This window comes from Nematolebias whitei, chromosome 5 (assembly GCF_014905685.2).
Source record: "Nematolebias whitei isolate Nwh7 chromosome 5, NemWhi1, whole genome shotgun sequence".
Taxonomy (NCBI): domain Eukaryota; kingdom Metazoa; phylum Chordata; class Actinopteri; order Cyprinodontiformes; family Rivulidae; genus Nematolebias; species Nematolebias whitei.
In genome coordinates, this window is record NC_056502.1 from 23,064,383 (window position 1) to 23,076,762 (window position 12,380).

A 12,380-nucleotide genomic window follows, 5' to 3' on the forward strand; every position below is an offset into this window, starting at 1 on the left:
AGATAGATAGATAGATAGATAGATAGATAGATGATAGATAGATAGATAGATAGATAGATAGATAGATAGATAGATAGATAGATAGATAGATAGATAGATAGATAGATAGATAGATAGATAGATAGATAGATAGATAGATAGATAGATAGATAGATAGATAGATAGATAGATAGATAGATAGATAGATAGATAGATAGATAGATAGATAGATAGATAGATAGATAGATAGATAGATAGATAGATACATACATACATACATAGATAGATACATACATAGATAGATAGATAGATAGATAACTGTAGAGATTAAATAGTTGCCCTGCTGCAGTTTGATGGACAAATGTGGATTCTACAAAATAAAAATAATTAGTCTAGTTATTGAATCATAAACACAATCAGCTGATGAAGTAAAATGATGTATGCTCTGAATCAATGTGTGCTCAGTTATTTGTCACTTGTTTTTTTGTTTTCTGAGTTGGTGATTCACATGCCTAAATGTTGTTTTCCCAAAAATATCACACTGTACATGATATGCTCAAAGTTTTTGAGTTGGATTAAAATAAAATCATCTTCAGCTATACCGGTTTTATTTACTCTTTAAAAGTATAGTCTGTTTAACTTTGAGGTAAATTTCTGTTAGGGCAGCACGGTGGCGCAACTGGTAGAGCTGCTGCCTCTCAGCGAGCAGGTCCTTGGTTCAAACCCCGGTCCAGGGGCCTTTCTGGGTGGAGTTTGCATGTTCTCTCCGTGCATGCGTGGGTTTTCTCCGGGTACTCCGGTTTCCTCCCACAGTCCAAAAACATGCATGTTAGGTTAATTGGTAACTCTAAAATTGTCCCTAGGTGTGAGTGGGAGAGTGAATGGTTGTTTGTCTCGTTTGTCTCTATGTGGCCCTGTGATGGACTTGCGACCTGTCCAGGGTGTACCTCGCCCCTCACACAGTGATTGCTGGACATGGGCACCAGCGACCCCCGTGACCCAAAATGGAATAAGTGGGTAAAGATAATGGATGGATGGATGGATGGTAAATTTCTGTTAAATAACTGTTTAACAGAAATTGATGTAACTTTTTCACTGACATCGGTCATAGAGTTCTCGTATGGAAACAAAGGCTGAAGTCTAGGCTAAGCTAATGGCTAGCCAAATGAGTGCCTGCTTTAAAAAACTGTCAGGCTAATAAAACAATGCTTTTACAGAAATCATGTAATGGTCTACATTACTTGATATTAAATTTTTACATGACACCATTTGTTTTGTTTGTTGCTGTTTTCTCAAACAATCATTTGTGTTATTATGAGAGGTAGCCTTTAGCCTAGAGGAAGACTTTATGCCTGTTTACACTCCATGCTCAGCAGAGCTTAATTTGTAAACCAATCATGGCAGAATGCAAATAGCGAAGGGGGGGGGGGGGTGTGTCTGGGGGTCCTCCCCCACAAAATTTTGAATAAAGTAGATGTGATTTCCTTCATTTTAGTGTATTTAAATTGGTTGTTAAACATCTATGTTTACCCAACATTTTCAGTCAGGTCATCTGGTCAGTTTCTTTTTTTGTGCTGAAACATTTCGCTTTCAATCCAGAAGGCTTCATCAGTCAAGGAAACACACAACAAAACTGATTATTCCCCCAACAGCTTACTCCAAAGTGGAACAAACCAGTTTTGTTTGTGATAAGATGGTCTCATTGGTATGCCCCCTCTTCCGTTGCCGGCCCTCTTCCTTGTTGACACTCGTGTCAAACTGGTTGAAAACAACAAAGCAAAACTGGTTTGTTCCACTTTGGAGTAAGCTGTTGGGGGAAGAATCAGTTTTGTTGTGTTTCCTTGACTGATGAAGTCTTCCGGATCAAAGGCGAAACGTTTCAGCACAAAAAAAGAAACTGTCCAGATGACCCCACTGAAAAATTTTGGATTGTATACCTGGATTATTGAGCATGGACTTTGTTGTTCATCTATGTTTACCTACATTTGTAAACACTCTGGTTCTGTCAAGCATCCTCACCGCCCCCTGCCCCTAACTTGACGGTTTTGAGCACGACTCTTCTCCGTGGAATTCACTGTCCGACTCCACATGCGAAACCTCCAGGAACCTCCTCCATCTGTTCATGGTGGCTGCCTGCGTACGGCTGCCTGCGTATGGCTGCCTGCGTACGGCTGCCTGTGTATGGCTGCCTGGTAAGCTCGGCACTCACCCCCACCACTCTTTTAGAGTCTGTGATTTTGTTACGGGTAGAAGCAGAAATGGGGCAGCACGGTGGCGCAACTGGTAGAGCTGCTGCCTCTCAGCGAGCAGGTCCTTGGTTCAAACCCCGGTCCAGGGGCCTTCTGGGTGGAGTTTGCATGTTCTCTCCGTGCATGTGTGGGTTTTCTCCGGGTACTCTGGTTTCCTCCCACAGACCAAAAACATGCATGTTAGGCTGATTGGTAACTCTAAATTGTCCCTAGGTGTGAGTGAGAGAGTGAATGTTTGTTTGTCTCATTTGTCTCTATGTGTCCCTGTGATGGACTTGCGACCTGTCCAGGGTGTACCCCGCCCCTCGCACATTGATTGCTGGACATGGGCACCAGCGACCCCCGTGACCCAAAATGGAATAAGTGGGTAAAGATAATGGATGGATGGATAGAAGCAGAAATGTTTACTTGAAGAGGCAGATCGTATGTGTTATTAAGAAGCTTGTAAGTGGCTGTTGTGTTTAAAATGAGTGTTTACGTAATTATTTTCAGTTTACATAACCAATATAAGTTTTATTCATTCAAGGCAGTCATATTTGTCCATACCTTTATTATTAGTAAGCCTGAGAGCTACTGGATCCAAGCAAACAGTTACTGGAACACAGCCTGTCAAAATAAGAGTTTCCAGATCCTGTTCTGGCAGGATCTTGCTCAAATTAAGTCCTGATCATAAAGTAATACCTACCGATAACTATTTGATAGAAATCCACTTCAGTTAGCTAAGCAAACTTAGAAAACAAAAAAATGGTTAACTTGGTTAGTTTTACAGATATTGAGCTCAGTTTTAGTTTGGTAGTAGCTGAGAATCATTCCCAATACAACGTTTAAAGGATAACAGATTACAGGAGACTTTTACTCAAAACTTTACCATTATCTGTTGAAGTCAACCTTTTTTGTCTGTTAACAAAATATCTTGTGAAGTACTGGATGGATCTTAATAAGATATGAACATTATCATTGGATGTATCTATCTATACCTGATAAAATTTTATGGTTTAGTTGTTTGCTTTGCTCTGTCAACACATCTTTTAATAATAAAAAAAGTGACTCTACGGTACATTCAACAGTTTTACATGGTATGTCAAAATCTTTCAAAATCAACTTTAAAAAATGTGAGATGACATAAAATGTTGATCTGTTGCCAGAAATGTATCAGCTTCCATTTTATTTTGCTCCACTTACGCTTTTATATTTGGCAAAACACACCCATTGAAACAGCTTTATTTACGATTTTGTAAAAGATAATTTTTCACAAAATAATCTATTAATCTTACAAATCAGCCTCTTCATTAAATGCTTTGGGAGGTTTTAGCACAAAGTTTTATTTTTTGGTAAGAACTTTATTTCCTAACTTGCTGAGATGATATTGCAATCATGTCTACAAAAGAGGAAACTCAAAAAGGTAAAGGAAATTGTGTCATAACTGGAAAACCCGTGCAGGATATAAAAGTGTTAAACACATTTTCAGGTATTTATTGGTCACGTTCATTCATTCAACCTTTATTTATACAGGTTAATCCCATTGAGCTTTGGGGACTCATTTACAAGAGAGACCTGATTTTAACAAAGAGTGATGACAACAATGGACAACAAAACCATAAAATCATAAAAACAATCATAATCACAATCAAAAAAAGCATACAAATTGAGAAGAACAAATAAAAAGAAAATGGTATAACAAAACTACATTAGATGGAATTAAAAAAGGCAAACAAAAGAGGCTGTGAATATACAGCAACTTTGTCTTAAAATAGCATTTACAGTAATGGGTAAATTAGTTTAACGAGGTTAAAGATAATGTTATTTATTTATAGAAAATAGGTGGATTTTCTCCTTCTATCTACACAGAACCCAGTGGTTCTTCTGTGCATCAAACATTTACGTAAATTGGATCATCCCATTCAGTCTGCCAAGAAAATAAAAACGTGTTAAACTTTTTTTATGCTGCATTGGAGGAACAAAAAATTAAAAAAAACCTTTACATACCCATACGTTGCCATATACTGGTAAATGGTCAACATCAGCATCAATTCCAGTGCAGGGTAAATCATTGTAGTCCTCTGTCCTGGGGGAAGAAAGTAGAGATTAAAAATATGTTATACTTTATTAAAAAAAATACTATTTTGGTATTAAAAGTGAGTGATAGTTTAGCTTATTTTAGAGCTATGACCTTTTGGGTGTTGAGCTCTGAGCTCGTTCTGTCATGGTGCTCATGTTAGAAGCTGCCGTGTCTCCAGACCTCCCCCTGCTGGAAAAATATCAGCAAAGATTGAACTTTTCACAGAACCCTGTTAAACTCAACATATTCCCAGTGCTGGGTCAGCTTCTCATTTAATCTTGTTATAATGAAATTTTGAATCATGAAACATTATTTTAATTGAAATCATATGGCTCAACTTGTAATTAATTACATACTGATTGTTTGTTTGAGTTTCACCTAATAGACATACCGTATTAGAAATTTTCAAACAGTTTCAAAGCAAATACATTAGAGGGATATTTTAGATTGTTTGAAGTTGGGTTTTGTGGAAAACGTATGAACAATCAGTATCTTACCAGTTGTAGATAGCTCTTTAAGCAACCTCTGAGTGAGTCTTTTGGAGATTGATTAGAACAGGACAATTATGAGAAACTATAAGGATTTACACTTACAGTCTGACTTCTGAGTATTTGTGACCAGGCAACCATGAAGCTGTGTGACTGTGTTTTAAATGACCAGTTTATGAAAACATTGGTCCTTTTTTGTGTGCATTGCTTCTAAAGTTATATTCTTGGCAGTACACATTATTTCATTGACTACATCTATCAACATCATACCCGAATCAGATCGCTCTGTACCCACAATGGCAGCTGCCCTCACATTTATGATTTATTTTATTAACCTTTATTTAACCAGGTCAGTCCAATTGCGATTTCTTTATCAAGGGAAGCCTGGGCCTGAAGACAGTCTAAATATGCATGTTTTTTAAATGTAGGAGGAAATTGGAGTACTTGGAGAAACCCACACAAACATGAGGAGAACATGCAAACTCCACACAGAAAGACTTCAGGTCCTTACCGGGGATTAAACCCAGGATCTTCTTGCTGTGGGGCATCAGCACTAATCAATAAGTCATCATGCTGGATATTGAAATGAAGATAAACACTTATGTCTAATATTTATCATCATCATGATAAATTTTTTTAGATGTGAACCTTTGCCACAGATGTTTTCTGTCAGAGGAAACCTGCCCTGCAGGCGTCCAAACACAGCTCTAGCAGTCTTAAGACAGGTTGGAGGTGCTTGAGACGAAATCCAGGTGGGTTCAATATGAGTTGGAGATGCCCACGACAGTGATTAATTTTAAAGAAGATTTGTTAATTGACCACTGGAAGTAAGCACCAGTGAGATACAACCATAGTGGGTCCTCTGAGCAGCACCAAGACTAAAGTAAATTGCTGCAGCCCTACAAAAACTCTAAACTAAACAATTTTCCAGTAGTTCATGCTAAGGTAGTTTATAAATACCACCATCAATTTTGCATTGCACAGTTATTCAGGTATTATGATATTCCTGCAGGAAGTACTCCAGACTCCACTAGAAGGGCTACAGCTAGCTGCTGCCACTATTTGGGTTAGCAATTATCCCAGTAATTTCTATGAACTGTATAACCATGTAGTGTGGAAATGAGGTTTATAAAACAGGGTTCACAAGAACAGGACAGCACGGTGGTGCAGTTGGTAGACCTGCTGCCTATCAGCAAGCAGGTCCCCCTGATTCAAATCCCAGGCCCGGGCGTTTCTGGGTGGAGTTTGCATGTTCTCTCCGTGCATGCGTGGGTTTTCTCTGGGTGCTCCGGTTTCCTCCCACAGACTAAAAACATGCATGTTAGGCTGATTGGTAACTCTAAATTATCTCTAGGTGTGAGTGAGAGAGTGAATGGTTGTTTGTCTCATTTGTCTCTTTGTCCCTATGATGGACTGGAGACCTGTCCAGGGTGTCCCCCACCTCTTGCACAGTGATGGATGGACATTGGCACCATTGACCCTCATGACCCGAACAGAACAAGAAGAAGCGGGTAAGGATAATGGATGGAAGGATGGATGGATGCATGGATGAAGTTGTTTAAGACAAAGATGTTAAGACAACTGAGACAACTACTCACTTTAAACTTGGTGCTGCTCAAACTACTCATTAACTCAATAAACCGGTCAGAATAAAACTGAATTTCTCTGAAGTGAAGACATTCAAAGAGCTATATCTACAACAGGTAAGATATTAACTGGTCAAACCTTTTCCGCAGAACCTTACTTTAAAAGATCCAACCTTTCTCTTCAGGTACATTCAACAAATTTTAAACTACTAACACAATGTAATTTTGTTAAATTCACAATCTTATCATTTTACATTATGAAGCACACCTTTAGAGATAAAAACTTGTTTTTTTTATTTTTTAAAACCTCACTATTTGTAGAAAAGAGCTAAAAACACTTTGCAAAGAGGTTGGGAGAGCCTTGGTAGCTGAAGGTCATCCCAACACATGCATAACATGCTAACAGATCACGTGAGATCTTGCCATGTCGCACGAGACTGTGCATGTCATTTACATGGTTGGACAAAAATGTTCAACACTCAATGGAAAGTATTAACTTTTTAACTCACCATTTAGACAAAACTCCAACTGTTATCAAAAGCAGCACTAAGACCCCTGCTGCTCCAGTGGCAATGATGATAATCCAACTCTTTGTCAAAACTGAAATTACACATCGTGTTTATATTTCTAATCTCCATAATATAATAAAATTTGTTCTTTAATATTTTGCACTGTTGAAGTTTAAAATTCATACTATCAGCATGTAAAGGTAGCAGGAGATTCGCACTGCCCTGCGTGTTGTTTGCCCAGCATTGCACAAACTCAAAGGATTCAAAGACTTCCTGCTGGGCCTTGATAAAATAAGAACCATTCTCCTTTTTTGTGGTGCCCTGCAGAATTTTGTCACCAAGCTTAAAAGTAACTCTGCCGGGAGGATTGGAGTCCACGACGCACTCACACTTCACCCAGTCGGCCTCTGAGAAGCACAAAGACTCTTTGTTAATCTCAGGAGCATCTGTAAAGACAGGACATCTGGTTATAGTAGAGGAGTTCATCTATCTGGTGATTTACTCCTCAGAATATTATTGGTTACTCACACAACACGTTTAAGCGCACAGGGATTGATGTGACTCTGCCCACTTCGTTGATGGCAGTGCAGTACAGCGCTCCTAAATGTCTTCTGACGTTGGGCATGACGTAGAGGTTTCCCTGATAGAGCCATGCCCCGGTTTCATTACGCCATTCGTAGCTGCTGGCAGGAGGGTGAGCATCACTGGAGCAAGTCAGCCCCACAGTCTGGCCTTCTCTAACGTCTGACACGTACTCAACATTTACATTCATCGGGGCATCTGCAAGAAAACAATTAATTATAACAAGAGAGAGTTCATTGTAGATATGGATGTTTGTATAAATTACAGCAGAGGAAGCGTGTATCTTCTTTATTCACAAACCTCATGCACAAAATAAAACTTGAGAAATTGCATTTCCTGTAAAAATGCAGTGTGAATGCTTATTGCAGAAGAACTTGCTGAAAAACTGCTGAAATCAACTAAAAACATGCTGAAATGTAGCTGAAATTGAAGAACAAACTAAAGTTAGCAAAAGAAAGCAGAAAGAATACATATTTGCTAAATTGGATTTAAATGAGCAGAAATTATCATAAAAATAGGAAATTATCTACAAAAGAGCTGAAATCAGCAAAAAATAAATAAATAAATATATATAGCTGAAAAGTAGTTGAAAAGGCAGAAAGAAGCTCAAACTACCAGGAGGAAGTGGAAAGAGCTGAAATGAGCTTAAAAAAGTGGATATTAGTTGAAAAAGCTAAATTTAGCACAAAACAGCTAAAATCTGGCTAAAATAGCAGAAAAAGCTGAAAGGAGCTGAACATAGTAGAAAGAAGTTAATTAGGCTGAACGTAGCAGAAATGACCAAAAATAACTTCAATTTATTTGAAAACAGCAGAAAATAGCTGAAAATGTTAATAAAAAGTAGCTGAAAAGGTAAAACAAGTTCAAATTAGCAGAAGAAAGCAGAAAGAACATGTTTACCCAATTAGGCTGAAAAAAGCAGAAATGAGCACAAAAAAGTTGAAATTATCTGCAAAATGCTGAAATTAGCACACACACACACACACACACACACACGCACGCACGCACGCACACACACACACACACACACACACACAAGCACACACAAAAAAAACCCAGCTGAAAGCAGTTAAAAATTTCTAAAAGAAGCTTAAACTACCAGAGGGAAGTGGAAAGAGCACATTTTTTATTAATTAGGCTGAGAAAAGTTGAAAAGAGTGCAAAAAAAAATGTGGAATTAGCCGAAAAAACTAAAATGAGCACAAAACAGCAAAATACCTAAAATAGCAGAAAAAGTTGAAACTAACAGAAATAAGATGAAAGGAACATAACAAGCTAAAATTAGCAGAAATAAGTTAGAAGAAGAACAAAAATGTTGTAGTTATCAAAAAGAATCTAAAAGTGACACAAAGCGGCTGAAAAAAACAGCTGAAATTAGATGAAAGTAGCTGAATTCTTTTTAAAATTTGCACAAGAAAGTGGAAAGAAGCTGAACCAGATCAAAATGTGAAAGTGGCAGTAAAAGGTCAACAGATCTAAAGATATGAAGGATGTAAAATGAGCTCAATTTATTTTCTATGAGAAAAAGTGGCAGAAAAGACTAAATATTTCAAAAAGCTAAAATTGCACCAAAAGTCATGAGCTGAACATTTGGTATATGAGTTGTTGAAATAGCACAAAAATTGTGAAAGGAGAAAGATCCCGAAAAGCGTATGGAAGAAAAATGGATCAAAATAGTGCGAATGCTTCATAAGCATTCACACAACAAGTTGTAGTTGTGGTGGCAGTCTTTTTAAGCTTTAGGTAACAGGCACAACCACACAGAGAACTGTTTATACCATTAAAGATGGCTCACAACACAGTTACACCCAAACCAACCTGTTAAATTATCCTCTATTTAAAGACACTTCAGGTGAGTACAAAGCAGGTCAAGACACGTGAAATGCAGCGTGCAGAACAAAGTGAAGACATGCTACAAACACGAAACAAGTGGGAGTCTAAATATGGGAACCAACAAGTTCAACAAAACAGGATCAAACAAAACCCCTGCAGACAAATCAACAGGCAAGAACTAACCTGTTTCACTCACCACTCTTCTGTCCTGTGGATTATTTTATTTAAACTAAATGTCAATGGTTTTTATTAATAGCCCTTCCAGTAAACAGATATAACAGAAAATTGCACGATATCGTTTACAAGGTTTGATCAAAATAGCAATAACTTTATCCATCTTTAGTTTAAAACTCTTTGATGAAAGGTGGAAGGTGATTTGCATTTCTTCAGGGAAGGCTGGACCTTGTTTGTGGTATCTGGCATTGCTATGGGGGATGTGGTAGCTTGGCGGTCACTGGTCTTGTAATGCTGAGGTTGTGGGTTCCAGCCCTGGTGCATCAGGAAGGGCATCCAGTGTAAACCAATTGCCAAATCTTTCATGCGAGTTTGCTCACTCTGGCAACCCCTGAAGAAAGGAGCAGCTGAAAGAACCTTATTGATATGAATCTACTAAAGGTTTTAGTTGTGTTTATCTTGAATTCAAAAATGACAAGAAAACATAAAATTATTGCATTTTTTTAAAATAAAAAGTGCCAGATCTTTGTTTGTTAACCCCTGATGAAAAAGCCACCTGCTTCTATTTGTATTTTTACGCCGTTTGATGAAAGCTGAATGAGTTCTGCAGATGTTATAAAGCCAATAAAAGAGGGTTTGAGGTTTAAACCTGATGGAAAAACAAGCAGACAGAGTTTGATGACCTCAGTGAGTGGACAACACGCAGAACACGTCACGGTCTTTCTCCCAGTGCAGATAAGAACAGGATGACTGTAAATCCTGTGACTGTGACTGAGTTCAAGAAGTCGGACTGTATTTATACACACGTTTGTGGCTACGACTATTTCCACAGTGATGCAAATGCAAAACCAATCTATCACATAATGCCTTCCCAACATGTTGCCTCTTCTGCTTTTTGGCCTCGATGTGGCTGGAGTGGCTTTGAATTATTTTAAACTTTTTAACTTCTCTTTCTGATTTGATTTTCTTCGGCTGCTATTGTTTTGTGACTTAACAAATGCGATGGACACTCACATTTCACTTGAAGGATCTTGGATTGTTTCTGTTTCTGACCTCCCTTGTGTGTGACGCTGCACTGTAACGGCTTGTTGTGGTCGGCGCGCGTCGGGTGAAAGGTCAGGACGGACGTCGCGTTCCACCGGCCGCCACTGAGCTGATGGGACAGATGGTGCTCTTCTCCTGAGTGGCTCCATTTGAAAACAGGAGGAGAGTCGGGGCAGGAGTGAGACACGGAGCAGGAAGCAGAGGCCGTTTCGTTCTCCTTCATCTCGTCTTTCACAGAGAACTGGATGGGATCCGGTTTACCTGCATTCACACAAGAGATCACAGCAGTTACAGCGATTCTACATGTCCAATCACTGGAGAAGGTCCTCTGTTTAATGAGACTCTATTCAGCTTGATCAGATATTTATAGGCAATATTATTGTCGCTTGTGTGTGTATATATTTGTAAATTTTGTATGTTCATTTGTTTATTGTTAGCAAAATAGATCATAAACCGCTGAACAGATCCTAATCAAACACCCAGAAAGTAATTGTTGGGTGGGCTTCTATAATCGGTTAACTTTTAGTGCCAAACCAGTTTAAAATGGCTGCCACAGCTAATCAACACTAGCCAACATAACTCACTTAGTTAGTCTTAGATATTGAGCTAAAATTTGGTGGTAGTAGCTGATATTCATATCCGTGATGCAAGTACACTGAATACTAACACATTTCATGAGGTCTCGCAGCATCGCTTGAATGACATCTCACATTCTGTGAACTTCCCAAACCAGTCAAATTAAACAATCTCACAAAAACACTGTTAACACTGACTAGAGGATTTTAGAATTACAAGAACAAGAATTTAAAAAATCCTAATTTATTTAAGAGATTTTCTTCAAACTAGCCATTCTGAAAAAAACAAAACAAAAAACAGTTACCATGTTTTAATATTCTTAGTTTGATCTCAAGTTTTAATGAAGCGCAGTAATTTCCCTTAAACTATGCATCTTATTTTCATATTTTACATACTCATAAAAAAATAAAACATTATAAGGCTATGCCTGCAATGAGGAACAGAGACTTGAGCACAGAAACTACAGTATAATTAGCATTGTGGTTTGCTCACTCTTTGCATTTGAGGTTTTACTGTCACAACTTGAATTTGTTTTAAGATATTCGAACAGAGAAATTTGGTTTGAAATTATAGACATAAAACTTGTTTTATTGTCCTTTATTTCTTCGGTGTCGAGCAATAATATTTTTACCCTGGTTGTTTTGCTGACCCCCGTCGCAGAGTGAAGAGGGGTGATTGGAAATGCTCTACATCCGTCTGTCCATCCATGCATGTCATGATACCTTGAAAAATAGGTGAGATACTGACTTCCATTTTGGTGTGTGCCTACATCTAGGCATAAGGAAGTTTCCATCCATCCATCCATCCATCCATCCATCCATCCATCCATTATCTTTTACCCGCTTCTTCCATTTTGGGTCGCGGGAGTCGGCTGTGCCCATGTCCAGCTATCACTGTGTGAGGGACGGGGTACACCCTGGACAGGTTGCAAGTCCATCACAGGACCACATAGAGACAAACAACCATTCACTCTCTCACTCACACCTAGAGACAATTTAGAGTCAGCCTAACATGCATGTGTCTGTGGGAGGAAACCGGAGTACCTGGAGAAAACCCATGCATGCACGGAGAGAACATGCAAACTCCACCCAGACAGGCTGCCGGAACGGGATTTGAACCGGGAACCTGCTTGCTGAGAGGCAGCAGCTCTACCAGTTGTGCCACTGTGCTGCCTATAAGGAAGTTTCCTTTCAAAAATTGTGTAGACATGTCAAAAGCCAAGATGGCTGCTGCCATATACAGTATGTTTATAAGTTAAACTGTGAACTGGATAACTGACTAATCTCTCTCTCTCATATATA

General features: G+C 38.6%; 1 protein-coding gene across 1 annotated transcript in view; it reads right to left on the reverse strand.

The window, feature by feature from the left end:
- LOC119410315 (C3a anaphylatoxin chemotactic receptor-like) overlaps positions 1 to 12,380 on the reverse strand; it is a 19,421-nt gene that overhangs the window by 2,260 nt on the left and 4,781 nt on the right. Inside the window, exons 2-4 of the mRNA XM_037677227.1 lie at positions 10,474 to 10,764; positions 7,399 to 7,650; positions 7,089 to 7,316 (exon numbers count right to left, since the gene is read on the reverse strand). Coding sequence (XP_037533155.1) covers positions 7,089 to 7,316; positions 7,399 to 7,650; positions 10,474 to 10,764 — 771 coding nt within the window. The remainder of the gene's footprint in view (positions 1 to 7,088; positions 7,317 to 7,398; positions 7,651 to 10,473; positions 10,765 to 12,380) is intronic.